The 20,179-nt window shown below is 50.6% G+C and overlaps 1 protein-coding gene across 6 annotated transcripts in view; it reads right to left on the bottom strand.

Moving 5' to 3' along the window:
* Positions 1-300: 300 nt before the first annotated feature.
* The window catches only part of MYLK4 (myosin light chain kinase family member 4), an 84,596-nt gene continuing 64,717 nt past the window's right edge, over positions 301-20,179 (bottom strand). For all 6 annotated transcript variants that reach the window (XM_088831413.1, XM_055406252.2, XM_055406253.2 and 3 more), the window contains 10 exons: positions 19,031-19,136; positions 15,015-15,108; positions 14,834-14,943; positions 13,637-13,778; positions 10,439-10,509; positions 9,509-9,637; positions 8,578-8,730; positions 6,648-6,726; positions 3,403-3,475; positions 301-437 (listed from right to left, as the gene is read on the bottom strand). In XM_088831413.1, the coding sequence (XP_088687539.1) occupies positions 3,428-3,475; positions 6,648-6,726; positions 8,578-8,730; positions 9,509-9,637; positions 10,439-10,509; positions 13,637-13,778; positions 14,834-14,943; positions 15,015-15,108; positions 19,031-19,136 (932 nt within the window). In that variant the 3' untranslated portion in view covers positions 301-437; positions 3,403-3,427. The remainder of the gene's footprint in view (positions 438-3,402; positions 3,476-6,647; positions 6,727-8,577; positions 8,731-9,508; positions 9,638-10,438; positions 10,510-13,636; positions 13,779-14,833; positions 14,944-15,014; positions 15,109-19,030; positions 19,137-20,179) is intronic.

Here is a 20,179-nt window from a genome sequence, read left to right as displayed (position 1 = left end):
GTTGAATACGGTTCCCTGTGCTGTGCAGTAGGACCTTGCTGTTTATCCGTCCTACAGATAACAGTTGGCTCTTTAAACCCTCAGCTCAGCCTCCAGTATGACCGCTCTACTGATCTGAGACGTAGCAGAGACGAGGCCTGCTGGACCCCAGTGACGAAGACAGAAAACTTTAAGCTCAGGATGGTAGGGAACCGTCTTCTTGGGTGTGCCCGGCCACAGGGTATGAGGGGGGTGGGTGCAGGCTTGCCTGCCTCCAGGGCTCCAGCTCTCAGCACCTCCTGCCCCCAAGCCTGGCAGAGGTGCTCAGAGTTCAGAGCGGCAACTCCCCCCGCCCCCGCCTCCCGCCCAGAGCCACCAGTCTCCGTAGGGGTCAAGGCATCAGAATTGCTGATTTTTCCAAAAATCTTCTCAAGGCAGCAGCAACCGCAGCAGTTTTCCTGCAAAGCAAACAAAATATGACTCTTGTTAATTCAGCAAGGCTTTTAAAATTGTAATTAGTTGGTTGCGCCCCTTAGGAAAACCACAGATGACTTTTTATAATGTATGTGTGTCTGTGAGAAAGAAAAGGAACCCCTTGAAGGATCCCACTGCTTACCAGAGCTGGGTGGGTTGTGTGTGTGTTTTCAGTTTATGCAAGATATTTCGGTACTAAGTGCAGGATCGAAGGACAAGGCCTCTTTGTTGCACCTGAAGCGCAGCCAGCTCCGAGCCGCTGCCACCCTGCATCCCTCCAGCTCCGTCGGCATCAAAGTGCAGCCGGGACGTGCGTGGGACTCTCTCCATCTGCTCTCGGCCGCATGTGACCCATGCGCGTCCTCCCAGCAGACCCAAGGGCTTGGCCCCAGCGCACGTCTCCCGGGCTGGCCACGGAGCAGTGGGAAGGAGAAACGAAACGCCACCTGGTTCGTTTTTAGAGCGCTTCCTCAACCCATCAAAAAACCTCTGACAAATTGCAGATTTCTGTCCTCAATTTGCGTTGCGGGTTATGCCTTATTCACAAGGCTCTTTTTCCACAGGAATCATCTCCAACCACCAGATTTTAAAAATCAATATTATCTCAAAATTGGTTTTACTCATGTTGTGTCTTGCCAAAGCTCCCAGCTCCTCCTGGCAGGAGAGATTGTGAAGCATGATCTACTGCTTTTAGCACAGCATCCTTCTCAAGGAAGGCTGCCCCCAGCGTTAATTTCTTAAGCTTACATTTTAGTTTGAGAAAGGAAAAAAAAAGTGAGAAAGCAAACCAGGAAGCACCTGCATTGCCTGGGCATGCAGTGGGACTGAGGTGGGTGTCTGTAGCCCCTGGAGGGGTGGGGGGTACCCAGGAAAGGAAGGTGGCCAGCCCGAGTGGCCGGCACGCACTGGACCAGGCCAGGTTTGGAGTGGCCTCGCTGAGCATCTACAACACAGACGCTGCGTTGCCAGGGTGACCAGCTCAAAGCGCTTTGTCATTCGGGAAGGTCATATACACACCGCTACATTTAAAATAGATAACCAGCAAGGACCTGCGGCACAGCACAGGGAACTCTGCTCGGTGTTATGTGCCAGCCTGGATGGGAGGGGAGTTTGGGGAGAATGGACACACATACACCTACACGTATGGCTGAGTCCCTTGACTACTCACCTGAAACTACCACACCATTTTTAACTGGCTGTACTCCAACACGAAATAAAAAGTGTGAAGTTTGGGGGAAAAAACCCACAACCCTTTGTGCTTGTCCTTCTGGCTGCCACCACCTTCCGTCGCCTTGGGTTCAAGAGCAAACCTCCTTGAACCGTCGCCCAAAGCCTTTTCGCCTCATCCTTCCCACCAGCCCCTGGCGCCAGGCCTCGTGCCTGGGCACCTCCTGGCACCCAGTGACCTCGCTCCCACCAGCCCCCAGAGCCCGGCCAGGGCTTATGGTAGGAAAGTGGTTTGCAGCAAACCCTCAGGGCTTGTGGTCGCTGGGGACGGAGCTGCCTCTGGATGGGGCTGGGGGAGAGAAGGACCGCCAGGGCGTGCTGCCTGCAGACCTTGGGCTCACGGCTCCCGGAAAGGCTGGGATGCCCACCGCAGAGGGGGCAGACGGCCCTCCTTCTCCACCTCATCACCAAACGTGAGGCTACCCCTGCGGTTCCCAACACCAACTCCCCGCTAGTCTGGACAGACAGAATGGTCTTTGTATGTAGAAAACAAAACCTTCCCTGTTGACGTCACATCAATCTCTAAGAAAGTGACAGGGTCCCCAGTAAGGGACCCTTGTACCAAAGCCGGGGTGTTCGCTGATGCTGGTTCGTGACTTGTATGATGATTTGCTGATGTATTTCTACCCAATCTTACTTTCCAACAGATTCGAGGCAGCTTGCAAGAGCACATAGTCAACAGACCAAGAAAACCCTGGGGCCAGAGCAGATACAAGCCAGAGCGAGAGCTCGGACGGGCCGGCTGCAGAACGCCGCCTCACGAGGCTCGCGTCCCGCAGGGCCACTGAAGCCAAGCTGCCTGGCTGGCGGGGCCGAGTGTCCCCCGCACCGGGCAGGGTGCTGGGGCTTCTTGAAGCCCGTGGGGTAGTGCGCTGCCCTCGGCCTCTCCTTTGGGGCACGTGTGTGTGTGTGATCAGTCTCTCAGTTGTGATAGATTCTCTGTGATCCTGTGGGCTGTAGCCCACCAGGCTCCTCTGTCAACGGGAATCTCCAGGCAAAAATACTGGAGTGGGTTACCCTGACCTCCTCCAGGGAGTCTTCCCGAGCCGGGGATCGAACCCGTGTCTCTGATGTCTCCTGCACTGTCAGACGGGTTCTTTACCACTGGCGCCACCTGGGAAGCCCCCTTTAGGCCATAAATTGGACCATTTATTGATGTAACAGCACCTGCTCATGAGTAACACTCCTTCTCGGAATAATTCTGATAAAATTCTAAGCAAGGCAGAGACTTTGTATGAAGAGGCAGTTCCTTGGGGTCCAGGATGGGGTCTGGGCCTGGAGACAGCCGAGGAGGAGAAGAAGAATGAGAAGGCTCCCCAGAGGGGCAGGCTCTGCCGTGCCCTGGGCTGTGCCCCTGGGGGCAGGTCCTTGGACTCCCGGGCTCTGCAGACCGCGCTCCCTCCCCTGACACTTCACTACGTACAGCTATTGCAAGGACTGCCGGGAAGCTTCCTGAGCACCTACTGTGTGCCGAGCCCTGGTTTCCAGCTTTGCTTGGAAGGTCTCGTTGGAGCCACTCAACACACATGGGAAATGAGACTGTCCCCAGTCCACAAATCACAAGACGGTGGGTCCTCTGCTAGGAAACAGCAGAGCAGACCCAAACGTAGCCGTCTGTCCTCGGGGCCTCCCCTGGAGGAAACGTGCCCCGCTGCTCGCGGCGGTCAGCCAGCCATGCTCTCCCCATGCTCTCTCTAGGCTCAGAGGCCCCTCCAGACCAACCTTTCAAGAGGGCGCTTTCCGGACACTATTTGGTCACCAGGTCCTGGGCATCAGAGCAGCAACTCTTCCTCTTCTAGGAAAACCAAGAAGACATTTCGGGAAGGGTCAGAACTGACAAGGTCTGCCCCTGGCGGGCAGGGGCTCCTGCAGAGACGTCCCCAGACCCTGAGTGGCTCACAGCCGCAGAATCCGGCTCGAGGGCGGCCCCTCCCCCACAGTGTCCCTGCCATCACCGCTCTTCCCCTCGGCGTCATGAACAGAGAGACTCGCACCCCATGACCCTTGGCTCTGACACACGTGTGTTTAGTCAAGACTCAGGCTGACGAAGCACAAGAGTCAAGACAGACTGACCACAAGGATGAGCCAGACAGACACGGCTGCTTGTAGACACTCTCAAACCAGCAGACGAGCACTAAGGGCCCCGGGAGAAGCTCCGGAGGACAGAGGAAGCCCCTCTGGTTGGCACTGAGGAGACCGTCCTGGAGAGAGGGCACTGGGAACGGACCTCGGACACTGCCCAGGACTTGGGCCGACCTGGGCACAGGGCTGGGGCCTCAACACTGGCACACGTGGGGCCTGAACTGCTGGGTATGGGGGTTCAGGGTGCAAGAAAGGGAAGACTGGGATAGACTCTCATCAGGGGATAACATGGTCAGAGCTGTAATAAAGGAAGGGACGATTTGGTGACAGGGAAGAGAGTGGGTGAATGTTGACTCTGAGCAGGTCCATTGTCATCAGCTCAGTAGAGGGAAGCAGAGGACGAGGCCGGCGCCCAGAAGACGGGGAGGAGAGGTGGGTGGTCACGAGCCGCGGGAAGAGAGAATCAGTCCACCTGCTCGGCTTCCCCGCCCCCAGCCCCAAAGCAGGGACTGTGTCTGCACAGGTGCTGGCCGAGGGCTCATGGGTTTGCCCTCCAGGAGACTCTGCTGCAGCCTAGGCTGTGTCTGACGCAGTGGGTCCCGTGCGGGCGGTGGGCTCAGCCCCGTGGGCCCAGCTCAGGAGATGGAGACCATGGGCCTCGGTGTCTAAGAAGGAGAATCCTTCTAAGTTCACGGATCATGGGCATGCTCGGTCATTGGGAAACAGGAAGTGCTTTTAAGCATGAAACAATGAAAAGAGACAAAAGTGTATTATGAAAATTTTGAAATATCAGAATTTAGATTTAAATAGTTTGGGTAAGAGTTGAATTTTCAACATGAAGTTGAATTCTGGTTCTACAGGACATATAAACAAGATTCTCCCAGAAGTGAATCGCCTAGAAAAAATTCTCAATACTTCACCGAAAAATAAAACATATTAAGCTTGAGTGCTGTCTTTCAGTGACATGAAAGATGTCATGCAAGGGTGGTCCTGGGAATGCCACAGGCCCCGTGGCCCAGCAGGCCGCCTCCAGCGGGTCGGCAGAGTGGGGGCCCTCGCCCGACTCCAGGGCCTGCTGCCTGAGGTGGGATCCTGGGTGGGTCTACAGCCCTGTCCTCAGCGGCCCATTCACACAAAGGGAATGATGGCATATTTGTTTCAGAGCATCGAGCTGAGAACCAAGTGAGTTCATTTTCCTGAAGCCATCAGAACACTGCGTGGTACAGTGCTGTATAATTATAACTTTCATGGAAACTAACTGGATTCATACAATGGAATTTTTTTGTTCAATCCTCACCATCCCTGAAATATCTGTTCACCTTAGGTACCAGCAGTTGGATAAAATAACAAAAAGGTGATTTTTGTTGTTGTTATATGGTTTAAAAAATATTTTTAAACACTTCTATGCTGTATAATGTCATTAATTTTCTGTTGTGGTTTCCATATTGTCCACCACGTCAAAGTGTATTTGGACACCAATAAGCTTGGATAAAAATACATGGGTGGAAAATTGGCCCAGAATAGGTTGGTAACCCTAATAAGCAGTTTATGCCGTCTGGGTGAGGTACCTACCGGGGAATCAGTCTATTTTTACTTGACATCAGTACCAATTATCAAGGAAAGGTATATTCAGACACAAATAAAACTTACAACTGATGCTGAATTTAGAAGTAATTTCAATAAAAACTGGATGTGGAAAAAATGAGTACCTGGGGCACAGTCATCCCAGGGTTTGGTCAGTGGAAAAGCTCCGCTCCAAACCCCGGAGGAGCAAAGATGGAGCGGAGGGGGTTGTACAAGGCTGACCAGCCGCATCCACTGTGAGCCTGACGGCGGGGCCTGCCCACCGCCTCCCTGGGCTCGCGCCCCATTGACCACGCTAAATATGCAGGAAAGCTGCTTAGATGCGACCCATCTGCCTCTGTGCCGTTTATATAATCCATGGCGATCTGCATGCAGACGTCGGCAGGAGGCAATGGTAGTCACTCAGGTGACAGGTGGCCTCGGCCTAGACAACCATCATGACGGTGGGGACTGTAGAGATTCCAGGAATAGTCAGTGCAGAAGTTGGAGGTAAATTACAGATGAGATGAGGGGACTGGGGGAGGGAGAGGGAGCACAGGGAGGCACTCAGGACTGGGAGGGTGGTGAGGATGGTGGGGGCAGGGGGTAGTGGAGACAATCCAAGCGGAGATGGCCGGCTCACAGGGGAGTATTCGGACCCAAAGCTTAGGCAAGAGACCTGTGCTGGAGGGACCCACAGGGAGGTGAGATGTAAGCCCTGACTAGGGTGGTGAGAGGCGGTCGGGAGTTTGCATAAGAGGTGACCACACAGGGCGGCCTGATCGCTCTCAAGGTACACCCCACCATTCAGTCTCCTTCACGCGCTGTTACATTAATCTCTTGTCCAAGCTGAATATTACCTTTCTTTCTTTCTTTTTTTTTTTGGGGGGTGGTGGTGCTTAGAGCACACTAAACCAGGCAAGCAGGGAAGTTAGAATTCTGAGTTCTAAGTAGGAGATATACCTTGAGTGTACATTAACATGTATCCTCCGAAACGTTACGTGCACCTATGCCCGAGGCTAAACGTGTAAGTGTGGGTGCAGTTATGGTGACGAGATGATTCACTTTGTAACGGACACGGTAATTAAACAACAGACCTAACACATGGTTCTGCCGAAAATAATTCTCTAGTGAAGTTAGCATCATTAAAAAGCACAAATGCTCAACAAAAGCACTTGAAGGACTTTAGCGCTCGCACAGGATTACAAGGCTGTGATAAACCAACCAGAAAGAGCTTCCTCAAGGCTAAGGTGCTGCGAGCACCTGATCGCCAGAAGGCTGAAGCCGACCAGAAGAGAAGGGAAAACAGCAGCCGTGGTTACCTGCATGCTGAGCCTGGAGTGCAGCTTGTGATCCGACAGCCAAGGGTGCTTGAGAGCCTCACTAGCACTGATTCTCCAGCTAAAGGGAAAGGCAGGGGTTATTAGGGACCCAGCAAACAAGACCTTGGCTCTGGCCACCGCCTTTGGGAGACCAGACGGCCTCATGTGAAGTTGCCAGGCAATTCTGTCTTCCATGGAATTAGTATCAGGGATAGGTCACCATCTAATCCCATTAGGGTAACGCTATTGGTAAAACAAGCAAGACAAGCAATTCGTAAATCTGGCTGCTGCCTGAACACCTTCCTTCACATAGAAATCACCATTCCTGATGAGCTGTCTGAGCTTCATAACGTGAACTTCTACCTTCCCGATCCAGGGATCAAACCTGTGTCTCCTGCTTAGCAGGCAGGTTCTTTACTACTGAGTCACCAGGGAAGCCTGATCTTCAATCAATGTTCACTACGTTGTATTTAAGCCTCTTTTAAAAACTACTCTTTTGAACTGTGGTGCTGGAGAAGACTCTTGAGAGTCCCTTGACTGCAAGGAGATCCAACCAATCCATCCTAATGAAGTCAGTCCTGAAGATTCATTGGAAGGACTGATGTTGAAGCTGAAGCTCCAGTACTTTGGCCACCTGATGCGAAGAACTGACTCACTGGAAAAGACCCTGATGCTGGGAAAGATTGAAGGCGGAAGGAGAAGGGGACAACAGAGGATGAGATGGCTGGATGTCATCACTGACTTGATGGACATGAGCTTGAGTGAACTCTGGGAGTTGGTGATAGACAGGGAAGCCTGGCGTGCTGCAGTCTATGGGGTCACAAAGAACTGGACATGACTGAGCGACTAAATTGAACGGAACTAAAAACTGCTCGTCTCTTGTATTAGATCAAAAGTTACCTAAAGCCAGGAACTGGGCTTTATACATTTGCCCTCAAAGCCCCAGATACAATTCCTGGAAGATCAGGGACAGTGAAGTGCAGGGGAAGGAGCATCTGGGGTCAGCCCCGGACCCCACCCCACTGAACCGCCTGTCTATTGGTTCATGGTCGTGGTTATATAACTTAAAGGCTATAAGGTAATAAACAATAAAGCAAGTATTGTTGGCCATGAACACCTTAAATGCTATCTGTCATTACATGTTTTATTATTTTTCTATTTTTTCTCATTATTTTTCCATTTTGGAGGTTTCTTGTTTTCCTATTTTGCCTTTTTAAAACTTTTTAAAAATATTATTTTTATTTATATTTATTTTTAATTTGTTTTTTTTCTTTGTATTTTTCTTTTATGTTTTTGGGAGTTGTCTTTTTTTAATTTTTGTTATTTAGTTTTATCTTTTGTCATTATCTACTTTAGACAGAATCATCTGAAAAGTATGTCTGACTGGCTCATCACAGTCCTCCACCCCCTCCATGATCCTAAAATGTGAGCCCCTGTTTTCAGTATCAGTACCCTTCATCCACTGAACTCTGAATTATTAGCAAGACAGAAAGCGGGCCATTCACACGTAACAGTCACGTGCACAGCCTCGTGTTGCTTCTCGGTTCTGTCACTTAACCGGCCATGTCACCTCAGAGTATCATCAAAGAACATTATGGATAATGTCCTCCTCCCATGGAGCTGGGAAGTGGGTAAAGAGAAGACATCTGCAGAGCAGCGGACGGGCCTGGCCCACGGCAGGCTCTGCCACGAAGCAACCGTTCAGCGGCATGGAGCCCCCTAGCCCCACTCAAGCCCTGAGATCACAGCAGCTCCAGATCTCAGGAGACCGGGTGGAGAGCACCACAGTCGCTCTGTCTACAGCTCTGAAGGTGCATCAGGGACCGCCGCGGGGGCTGCTGGCTACTTCCCTGACTGCGGCCCTCTCAGCCCCGGGGCCCGCCGCTCTGTCCTCCCTGCCTCCTCCTGAGCCCCAGGGGGACGTAGTCACCTCTTCTCCTTAATGAGAAGCTTGGAGATGAACTCCCGGGCCTCCTCCGAGACGTCCTGGAACTCTTGGTCCTCCAGGTCCCACCTGCAGGCCAGGATGTTGTTCAGGGTCTCGGCATCATCATCGCCCAGGAAGGGGGACAAGCCGCTGAGTCTGTAAGACACAGTGTCCAGGGTGAGAAGTCTTTAAACACCCTCAGACTCTGTAAAGACAGGTGCCTTCTTGGTTCTGTCATGTAAAACGGAAAGAAGGCAAATAACCAAAAATTGTGGCTCAGGGATAAAGAATCTACCTGCAATGCAGGAGTTACAAGGGATGTGAATTCAGTCCCTGGGTTGGGAAGATCCCCTGGAGGAGGGCACGGCAACCCACTCCAGTATTCTTGCCTGGAGAAAGCTATGGACAGAGGAGCCTGGCAGATACAGTCCATGGGGTCGCAAAGATTTGGACACAAATGAGCTACTCGCAAGCATAATTTTATGTTTATAAGCAGTGGTTGTGATGAAGGCACAGCTACCCTCAAACACGAATCTCACAGAATAACACAAACGCCCTTTTAACGTGTTTTACTACAGAGTGCCATCACGTCCTCAGATGGCAAACACTAGGAATGTCCCCCCTGAACAGTGAGGCTGCTTTATCACTCAGGGGATCAGGACACAAGTTGGGGGTGTTTTTAAGTTACTTTTAGAGCATAGGATGATGGTCTAGGAATCTGGGTGATTAGTGAAGCAGACAATTACTTTTTCTGATGATAAAAGGAAAGAATGTACTCCTTTACCTGCCAGACTCAACAGAACATGGGAAGTACCTGAGTATGGGGCAGACTTATTTATCTTTGAAAGATCTAACTTAGGGCTTTATTCACAACAGCAGATGGAATATACACGGCAATGGGGAACAAAAGTCCGAAGGGCAGGGGTCTGCTTACAGCATGTAGGTGATGACGCCCACACTCCACATGTCAGTGGGGAAGGAGACAAAATCGTAGTTCACAACCTCAGGGGCGAGGAATTCAGGCGTTCCAAAGTTCACCTTCAGCTTCTCTCTGGGTTTGTACCTGAAATTTAGGAATGAAGAGAGTCAGCCAAAAATCAAAACTCGAGGAAACAGAAAGGATGCAGTCTATAAGCACAATACCTGCAGCTGCACAGCACATCTAATATAAACAGACTTTAAAGGAAATTGTTTATGAAAGAGATAGTGTCCAAAACTGGTAATGAAGCTTCCCACCAGAGAGCCTTAAGAGTCTGAAATGGTAATGAAGCTTCTCACTAGAGACCCTTAATAATCTGAAATGGTTGTGAGAAAAGCCATTCAGAATAATTAGAACACCTGAATTATGAAACATGACTGAAGGAGCCGTGATACAGACTATGCCCTGTCAATGGCTTAAACAAGCCTAGTTTAATGAATAGAGAAGATGCAGCTGTTCACGACCGTCTAATACTCTCACTCACGCTCTGAGGTCCATGTAAACTCTGTTCCCTTAAGGAGCTCATCTGTGCCTGAACCCTTGGCAATCCTGCTCACACAATTACTTTTTTAAAGTAAATCTTCTCTTTACATATGGACCAAACACAAAAGACCAAGACAAACTCTTACAAATTGTGGATTAATGTCTTAAAATTTAATAACTTCACTGTACTAGGTTTTAATATTCCGTATTTTTCTTGCATGCACTGTAGAAACTCCTAAATGTTCAAATTCTGAAGCCAGCAAAGTAAAGCTGAAACATAATTTTGGTTAATTCTAAACAGGGATATGAAACCAAGGGGTATATCAGATTTATCTTCGCAAAGAAAGATCACCCATCATGTTCTCTAACTCAATTCATACACCTATGTCCAAATTGACATACCTTCTGGCCAATCCAAAGTCAATAATTTTTATTTGTTTAGTGTCCCGATTCACACACAGGATGTTCTCAGGCTGCCAGGAGAAAGAGACACATTAGCAATGAAAACAACCATCCTTCACTCAAATTGTCCTTGAACCACAACTAAAAATACAGCGATGCTCAGGAAAAACATATCAGGCCTTTCACTTTGGGGCGGGCTTGTCTGTGTGGGTATTTTCTCCTTTAATTATGTGGTGGATGAGGTTGTGGGCCCCTGCCAAGCTTGCATGACCCTGCCTTCCCTCCCCCAACCAGCTCTGCAGTTGGCGACCATGCCTGAGTTCAGGCCAAGGCCTCAGGACTTTCCAAATGGCCTGGTGGAGGCCGTCTCAGACTTGACATCCGCCCCCCCTAAAATTATTAAGTATGAATTTCCCCTTCTTGGAGGGATAATTTTCCCGAGGATTTATGAGTTCCAGGAGAAATGGCCTGCTTCATTCCACCAGCCGCACTGAGCACGCACCTGAACGTGAGCAGCCCTGACCCCCGGGCTTTCCCTGTGTGCTCAGTCGATGGGAAAGTCGTCTGTAAGGGGAGGACGTTCATTCTTCATTCTCGGCGATTCCAGAGATTTGCTGAGTTTGGTCTCAATGCCTAAAAGCCTTGACTAAGCGTTCCCTTGGAGTTTGCCTCTGGAAAGACTTGGCCCTGCTGACGGGACGGTCTCGGGGTGCAGAGGGGAGAGGCAGATGGCACTGCAACTCGGTGTTTATAGAGCATCTGACAAGTGCACCTACCTGCGTAAGGACAGGAGACCTGAGGGGTGGGAAACACAGGGGGTCTGACTTAAAGTCAAGGTTGTCCTTGAAAGAGAAATCAAGGTTTCAAAGAACTGCCTGAACTCTCAAGCTCTAGCTCATCCCAAATCTTCCCTAAGCACTAGGAGGGGGCGTTAGCCGAGGTGCCAAGCCCCCAGGATTCCACGGCCCAGCCTTCACATGGGGTCGTGGCTGCCCCTGCCTGTCCAGGTGGAGGAGAAGGTAGAGTGAGATCAGAAACACAGCAACACTTTATGAGATGAGCCAGTACCAGATTCGGAGAAGGCAATGGCAAGCCACTCCAGTACACTTGCCTAGAAAATCCCATGGATGGAGGAGCCTGGTAGGCTGCAATCAGTGGGGTCGCTAAGGGTCAGACACGACTGAGCGACTTCACTTTCACTTTTCACTTTCACACATTGAAGGAAATGGCAACCCACTCCAGTGTTCTTGCCTGGAGAGTCCCAGGGACGGGGGAGCCTAGTGGGCTTCCGTCTATGGGGTCACACAGAGTCAGACACGACTGAAGTGACTCAGCAGCAGCAGCAGCAGTACCAGATTGGTGGTGGTGGTTTAGTCACTGAGTCGAGTCCCACGGTGCTGCCCCATGGACTGTAGCCTGCCGGTCTCCTCCGTCCCAGACAACATAACTGGAGTGGGCTGCCATTTCCTGCTCCAGTGGTGTCTGCTTGTCAACATTCAATTGTCCACTTGGTTGGGCATAATGTCATTGGAAGCTTTTTTCCTAAACAATCTCTAAAACAGATGTCTCCAGGCAAAGCAATTTATAGAGAAGTGGGTGCTACACAGGAAGACTTGGCCTCGTGCTTACCTAACTGATTGATTATGTATCAAGCTGTCCAATTGCCAAAAAGCACCATGACACAAAAGAATTGTTTGCAGAATATATATTAAAAAAAAAAAAAAAACAGCTCTGAGGGAACTTCAGAAAGTTAGTTTTTTTCTAATTATAAAATTAAAGCATGTTCATTGAATAAGACTTATAAAACACAAAAAATGCAGGAAGGACACCATTTTAAGTCACCCATAATCTCCCCTACAGAGAGACAAGCCTTCGGTGTTTTTGGCCCCTCTCCTTCCAAGGAGCTTTCTGAAAGGGCTCCTGGTCCTCAATGATGCGTCCAGCTGCCGCTTTTATCGCATCTTTGCGTACGAGCCACAACTAAAAGTGCCCGTTGCAAGTCCTCAGTCAAAATTATGAAGCCACATATGGAGCTGCTTGACTTATGACGGGTCGGGTCCCCGCTTCAGCCGCCAATCAAACCCCTTTAGGGATATTTGGAGAGTATCTACACTTAATGAAAATGCTCCGTGAAAGTACCCATTATCAAACTGGTTCATAGGCACGGGCTCTGCTAATGACTGTTAACCTCTGGCTCTGTCATTCTATTGACCACTTCCTCCTGCCCTGTGGATGGGAGAGGCAAGCACATAAATCAGGACGGTGAGAGGAGCCAAGTTACAGGAACGGAGGCCCCTGGAAACCTATTCAAGGAAGCTGAATTTATTCAGCTCTGCGATCCCTGATGACTTGCAGTAGACAGTCTGTTCTACGGAATGTATGTTTTATCTCAGCATCACACTGTGCAAACAGGGAAGTGAGAAAACGCTGAGCCACACGAGAAGATGCACCTGACGATCTGAGCGCTGCTCGGAGTGACTGGGCCCCGCATTTCGCTGGTCGTAACTATGCACAGTCCAATTACAGGGGCTCCCTAACAGGAAACAGCACGAGAGGGGAAGGCCGTAAAACAAGAGGAGGAAGAAGGCGGGCTCCCCACCGTTTACAACAGGTTCGCACCACTCCCAGGGCGGCGCCCTGCCCCACCCACTGCCCTGCTGCCCCTCAGCCTCTCTGCGCCTCCCCCCGGCTGCCCTGGATCCCGTCCTGCCATAGCATCGTCCTCCCGGCTCTAGCATGCTCGGAGGAAAAGAATCCCTAAAGCCCAGAGCCTCCTGGAGGGTTTCACAGGACTGCTGGGGATTCTGGAGAGCTGGGAAGTTTGACCACCACCAGGGAACTCTGAGTCAGCTAAAATTCCTCCCAGCTACTCAAACTGACAATGAGAGGATGCAGCTAGGATGGTGGGCATGAGGATGGTGGAGATGGTAGAAACCACCTCCCTGTGAGTTCCTTTAACATAAGCCACTTGCAACGAGACTCTGAACAGCAGTCCCTAAGGATGGAGACCAGCACATACCAGGGAGTGACAGAAACTGAGACTAGGGAGACGAGGCTAAGAGTCCAGGGTTTTCAAATTCCTGAATACACACCCAGCGACAGGCTCCGTCTCCCGAGCTGGCGTCCAGTCCCCGACGGGGCCCACGGATCCACCCAGGGGAAAGGCTCGCGTCTCCTCTGAGGAACCGCGTACCCTACCTTCAGGTCCAAGTGGAGGATGTACATCTGGTGCATGTGCCTTATCCCCTCGCATATCTGCCTGATGAACAGGATGGTGTCGAGCTCGGTCAGGGTGCAGTTGTCATCAATGATACGGTCGAACAGCTCACCTCCGTCCACGCTGCGGGGGAGGGAGAGCGAGCCCGAGTCAGCGCCCTCGACGGGCACCGGCTCCTCCCACCGGAGTGCCGCTGGCCCTCCCGCCAGACGTGTCTGCAGCTGTGTCTCTCTACCTTCTCGATAAGATGCCTCTGACAGTGATGGCCATCACTGGAGCCCCACCACTTGCTCAAACGGAAAGTCTCAGCGGCTCTGGGGTGGGTCCACCTCTGCCATCTCCTAAAGAGCATGGAGGCCCAAAAGGACGCTAGGGAGGCAGGGATGGAGGGGATTCCAACTCCTCGAGAAGATCAGGCTGATTTCAGCGATAAAGTGCTCGTGTGGAGCTCATGCTGGTTGTTTCATTATCCAAAATTCCTATCGTACAATGACAGGCAAAACCCGAAGTGGGGGCTGGGAAGTCAAAGTGAGTCAAACACGGATTCAGTGTTGATTAGAATGAGTCACTTTCTAACTAAACACTCAACTTTTTATAAAGGTGATTTTATTTTATTTTTTATAGTTGTTTTTTTAATGTGGACCATTTTTAAAGTCTTTAGTGAATTTGCTACAACACTGCTTCTGTTTTATGTTTTGGTTTTTTTAGCCACAAAGCATGTGGGACTATAGCTGCCAGACCAGGGATCAAACCCGCAGTCTTTGCATGGTGAGGTGAAGTCTTAACCACTGGACCACGAGGGAAGGCCCTAGAAAGGTGATGTTAAACAGAAGCCTCTTAGCTCTACTTCTAAGAGTCTGACATGAGTTTTGTTTTCGCCATCAGGTCAAAAGTAGGACACAGTTCAAGGCTCACTCCTCCAGGGCGTCCAGAGCGAGAGTTAAGCCAGGGCCTCGACAGCACAGCTCAAGCACGAAGCTAAACCTGTGTGGTGGTCCTGCTGCTTAGCAACAGCATCTCACGTGGAGACCCTTTCCTGAGTAACTTCCTTCCCACGGTGGATGCAGTTCTGACACATGCAAGTCAGAATCCCGGGGTCCAGCGGGGTCCAGCTGGAGGCAGGACAGGGCAGCGTGCTGAGGATGTGCGTGTAGGATGGGGAGGGGGTGGGGACGCACTACTCCATGACCAGGACGATGTCGTTCTTAGACTCGAAGGCATCGTAGAGCTGGATGAGGTTCACGTGGTCCAGCTGGTTCATGACACTGATCTCGTTCTTCACGTCATCCTGGGGGAGGGAGGGCTGGTTTAGTGCTGGGCAGACGGCAGCCCACCACGTCCACACCGCGCGGCCCTTACCTTGTCCTTCATGCCCCTGGTCTTGATGATCTTGGCCGCCAGCTTCAGGCCCGTGGCCTTCTCCTCACACTTGTGAACTTGGCCAAAGCGCCCGCTGAGGGAGAAGAGGACACGGCCCGGGTGAGGTTTTGTCCCCGCCAGGGCCCTACTCCGGCCGCTGCCCAGTGGACGCTGAAGCTTTCTGGCACCCCTCTTTCTGACTTGAGTGTGCAAGCCTGACGTGCCCCTGCTGTTGCCAAATCTCCTAGAACAGGTCAAATTCTGATACGAGCCATGGCCTCAGAATCACCTGGGGGTGATGTCCCAGCCCTACTGAAGCAGGAAGGCTGGGGAAGACCCCAGAAGCTGAACTTTCACAGCATCGCTTGGGTGGTTCTCATGCACCCTAAAATTTGAGGGTTTCTATGGAAACGGTAACCCACTCCAGTATTCTTGCCTGGAGAATCCCATGGACGGAGAAGCCTGGTAGGCTACAGTCCACGGGGTCGCAAAGAGTCGGACACGACTGAGCGACAGAACAGAACAGAACATCATAGAGAAAATAGAATCTTCCTGAATGCATGTGAATATAACAAGCTAGGTTCTCTAAGCTTAAGAGTGATACAGGCTGTTGGTCGGGCAAATCAGACTATTTTTGGAAACTGCATATAAAGAAAGAAGAAGTAATCACAAAATTGCATAGAGACACATTTAATCAAAGCATACACTACACACTTTAGCTTGGATATCAATTTAAATACACTTCGTAAGACAGCTTCTTACAAATGTCACCACCTCCGCAAATGCACACTCGTGAGCAGTCTTCTCGTTTGACTTGCTTGCTGCGATTCCCGACTTAGTGAAATGGCTGGGGAGCTGGGGGGAGGTCATCCCAGCCCACCTAACTCAGCCACACTCCCTGCACAGAAGCAGATGCGTCCTGGGGGTGGGGGTGACATTACCATAAGTGCAGCCAAGTGTGACCTCAATCCCACCCACTGTTCCAGACGTGCTCTCTCTCCTGGAGCCGAGGAACACAGCCCCGGGCGCTTCAGATGTGGCTGCTCATTAAGAAAGGGCTTTTCCCTTAATTAGCAATGGCCCCCAGATTGGCCTGGCCCAGCCATGGCGCCACATCACTGCTCAGCTTCAGCACCTCCTTCCGTCCCTCTGAAAGGCTTCACTCTGCAAGGCCTGGGGCGGGAGGTGGCCTCACAGGGTCCCTGCTGGCCCACCAGGCTGATAACCTCACACTAGGAATAACTGACCACGGTGAGCAGCAACTCTAATCACCCCACAGGCCACAGGCGGGGAGGAAACCCCGGGAAAATGGAGGGGCTTGCTGCGGCGTGGGGGCCCCAGGATCCCGGTCCCCAGGGGGTTGGCTCTGCCAACTCTGCAGGACAAGGGGCTCGACTTGCCAGCCTCAACTCACCCCCGACAGAGAGGAAGTCCCCGCTGACAAGGCCAGCACAGCCAGCTGACTGCCCCTCTAAGCTCCTCACTGAGCCCGGGATGGGGTGATGGACGGGTGGTCCTGCCTGCAGCTGCCAGAGAAGACCCCACGCTGACCCGGAGGCTCTGAGAATCACTGAGAGACTGCAACCAGAAACACACACACACCCTGGGGTTGCTCCAAAGCCGCTTCTGCAAATAACTTTTCTCCTTTAGAGCATGGTGGCTGGCTTGCCACCCCTGTCTCTTGAGACCCTGATAAGCTAATGCTCGCCATGAAACTAGGGGACCCCAGGCACCGCCGCCTGCTCCGGAAGCCCCGTCCGCCCCGTCCTCACAGGCCGGGGGGCCTCTCTGCGATCAGCTGGCCGAGGAGGAGAAAGTTCGGGTGCGTCCCGTGACGGACGGCAAAGGAGCCGTGGGATGGGAAAAGCCAGGAGGGGCTTTGCAGAGTCAGCCGCACCCCTGACCACAGGCAGAAACGTGTTCTGATAGCCACACGTGCTTTCCCTGTGTTGTGAGTAAATCTCCTTGTGTTGAATACGTGTACAGTTTTCCGGCTTTCCGCCTCTTACTTTCCAGATTGCTGCTGGGAGTCAGTACATGGCGGGTCGTGGCTGAGGTAGACAGGAAGGGCCCTCCTCCCGGGTGACCCGCCTCCTCCCTCTTCAGGGAGGGAGTGTGTGTGGACGTCCTGCCAGCAAGCCCTTCAGGAGGGCACGTCACCGACCGAAAGGAGTGATGGTAACTCACATGGCACCAGTGCAAACAGAAAACCAACGAAGATTAAACAATATTCAGTATGTGCCGTGAGATAAACAGCATTCACGCATTTCTACATTTTGCTCCTCAGCCTTCAAGCTTCTAACCCTCCTGGGGACTCATACTGCTTTCCTCCCACTCCGGACAGGACGACGCAGGAAGTGAAGCAGGTGAAACGCGAGGGCAGTCACCTCATCAACCTCTCTGGCGTCAGCGACAGTTTTCAGAAATGGTTACAACCACTTAAAATAACTGTGTATGATGTTTCTGGTTCTCCGGGCGAGACTGACAAACATTTATGAAATTCTTAAGATCCATCTCTGTTTATAGCAGCACTATTCACAATAGCCAAGGCATGGAAGCCACCTAAATGTCTACCAACAGACAGGGGATGGGGAATGTGCTCTATGTATATTCAGTTCAGTTCAGTCGCTCAGTCGTGTCCGACCCTTTGCGACCCCATGGACTGCAGCACGCCAGGCCTCCCTGTCTGTCACCAACTCCCGGAGCTCACTCAAACCCATGTCCATTGAGTCAGTGATGCCATCCAACCATCTCATCCTCTGTCGTCCCCTTCTCCTCCTGCCTTCAATCTTTCCCACATCAGGGTCTTTTCCAATGAGTCAGCTCTTTGCATCAGGTGGCCAAAGTATTGGAGTTTCAGCTTCAACATCAGTCCTTCCAATGAACACCCAGGACTGATCTTCTCTAGGATGGACTGGTTGGATCTCCTTGCAGTCCAAGGGACTCTCAAGAGTCTTCCCCAACAACACAGTTCAAAAGCATCAATTCTTAAGTGCTCAGCTTTCTTTATAGTCCAACTTTCATATCCATACATGACCACTGGAAAAACCATAGCCTTGACTAGACGGACCTTCGTTGGCAAAGTAATGTCTCTGCTTTTTAATATGCTATCTAGGTTTGTCATAACTTTTCTTCCAAGGAGTAAGCGTCTTTTAATTTCATGGCTGCAGTCACCATCTGCAGTGATTTTGGAGCCCCCCCAAAATAGTCTGCCACTGTTTCCCCACCTATTTGCCATGAAGTGATGGGACCAGATGCCATGATCTTTGTTTTCTGAATGTTGAGCTTTAAGCCAGCTTTTTCACTCTCCTCTTTCACTTTCATCGAGAGGCTCTTGAGTTCTTCTTCGCTTTCTGCCAGAAGGGTGGTGTCATCTGCATATCTGAGGTTATTGCTATTTCTCCTGGCAATCTTGATTCCAGCTTATATATATTACTCAGTCATAAAAAGAAGGAAATGATGCCACTTGCAGCGACATGGACAGACCCAGAGATTCTCGTGCTGAGTGAACTAAGTCAGACAGAGACCATACGGCATCAGTTACGAGGCCGAAAAATACAACACAAACTACCTTATTTACAAAACAGAAACAGACCCACACACCTAGAAAAGAAGCTTACAGTTACCAGAGGGGAAAGGCGGGTGGCGTGGCTCTAAGTGAGGGGTTCGGGATTAACCTATAAACATTGCTATATATAAAATAGATAACCAACAAGGACCTATTGTATAGCACATGGAACTCTACTCAATATTCCAAAATAACCTGTAAAGGAGAAGACTCTGAAAAAGGACAGATATATATAGATGTAATTGAACCACTTTTCTGTACACCCTAAACTAACACAACATTATAAATTAACTAGACTCCAATATAAATTTAAAAATATCGAAACTCAGTACAAAAACCAAAGAAAGTAAAATTAAAAAGAAAACATAAGAATTTTAAAAAAGACCTGTGTCTTTGCAAGCACTCTTTCTTCCTTGTCAAGAGGGCGCCGAAGAGGAGCGGCACTCACCCTCCTAAGATCTCGGTCCGGCTCACGGTGTAGAAGCTGTTGACGGCGGCCTGCCTGGCTGTCACGATGCGGTGGTCGAAGGGCGCGGGCGGTGCTGGGGCGTCGGCTGGGAGGCGAGAGAAGGGCTGGTGAGAAGCGGCCCGCGTGCCAACGTGCCCTTTTAGAAGCAAAACGCAAGCGATCCCCTGGATTTCTAAAGATCCAGGGAACATAGATCTTCATTTCATATTGTGAGTTGTGGATCATGAAGGTGACACCTGACACTTTTAAGAAAGGTTATCAGGACCTTGGTCCCCACCTTCTTCAGAAGCAACAAAACAATCAAAAATCTCCATATAATGTCCAAACAGGTAATACTTCCGAGTCTGAGTCATCTAACTCCTGACACTGACCCATTTTTTTTAAAAAAGCACAACTGATAAAGTCCACAATTTTAATTAAAGAGAAAAAAAATCAAAAAATTCTTCCATCATTGAAAGGTTTGATATTACTAAATGTGACTTTCCAAAATATTTTAGCCTTTATTTAAGACACATTTAAAGCTTAAAGGGGCTTCCCTGGTATCTCAGTTGGTAAAGAGTCCACCTGCAATGCAGGAGACCTGAGTTAGATCCCTGGGTTGGGAAGATCTCCTAGAGAAGGGAAAGGCTCCCCACTCCAGGATTCTTGCCTGGAGAATCCCCATGGACAGAGGAGCCTGGTGGGCTACATGGGGTCACAAAGAGTCAGACACGACTGAGCGACTAAACACAAAGCTTAAAGATGAATTTTTCCTGACTAGACACAAAACACCCAGTAACAGTGGCTAAGTGCATATTCTCCAGCTCCCAAATTTCTCCCACTTTCGACCTCCCAACCTAAGCATTTAACCTCTAGTCCACAGCAGGATCTGTTCTAAAATGCATTGTTGTTTAGTCGCTAAGTCATGTCCAGCTCTTTGTGATCCCATGGACTGTAGACTGCCAGGCCCCTGTCCATAGGATTTCCCAGGCAAGAATACTGGAGTGGGTTGCTATTTCCTCCTCCAGGGATCTTCCTGACCCAGGGATCAAACCGGTGTCTCTTGCATTGGCTGGAAGGTTCTTTACCACTGTGCCAGCTTGGAAGGCCCTAAAATACATAGTTATTCACTAATATTCTTCCAGTATA

This window comes from Moschus berezovskii, chromosome 23 (assembly GCF_049115385.1).
Source record: "Moschus berezovskii isolate FMDL1 chromosome 23, NW_MosBer_1.0, whole genome shotgun sequence".
Classification (NCBI taxonomy): domain Eukaryota; kingdom Metazoa; phylum Chordata; class Mammalia; order Artiodactyla; family Moschidae; genus Moschus; species Moschus berezovskii.
This window is presented reverse-complemented; position numbering and strand designations above follow the sequence as displayed.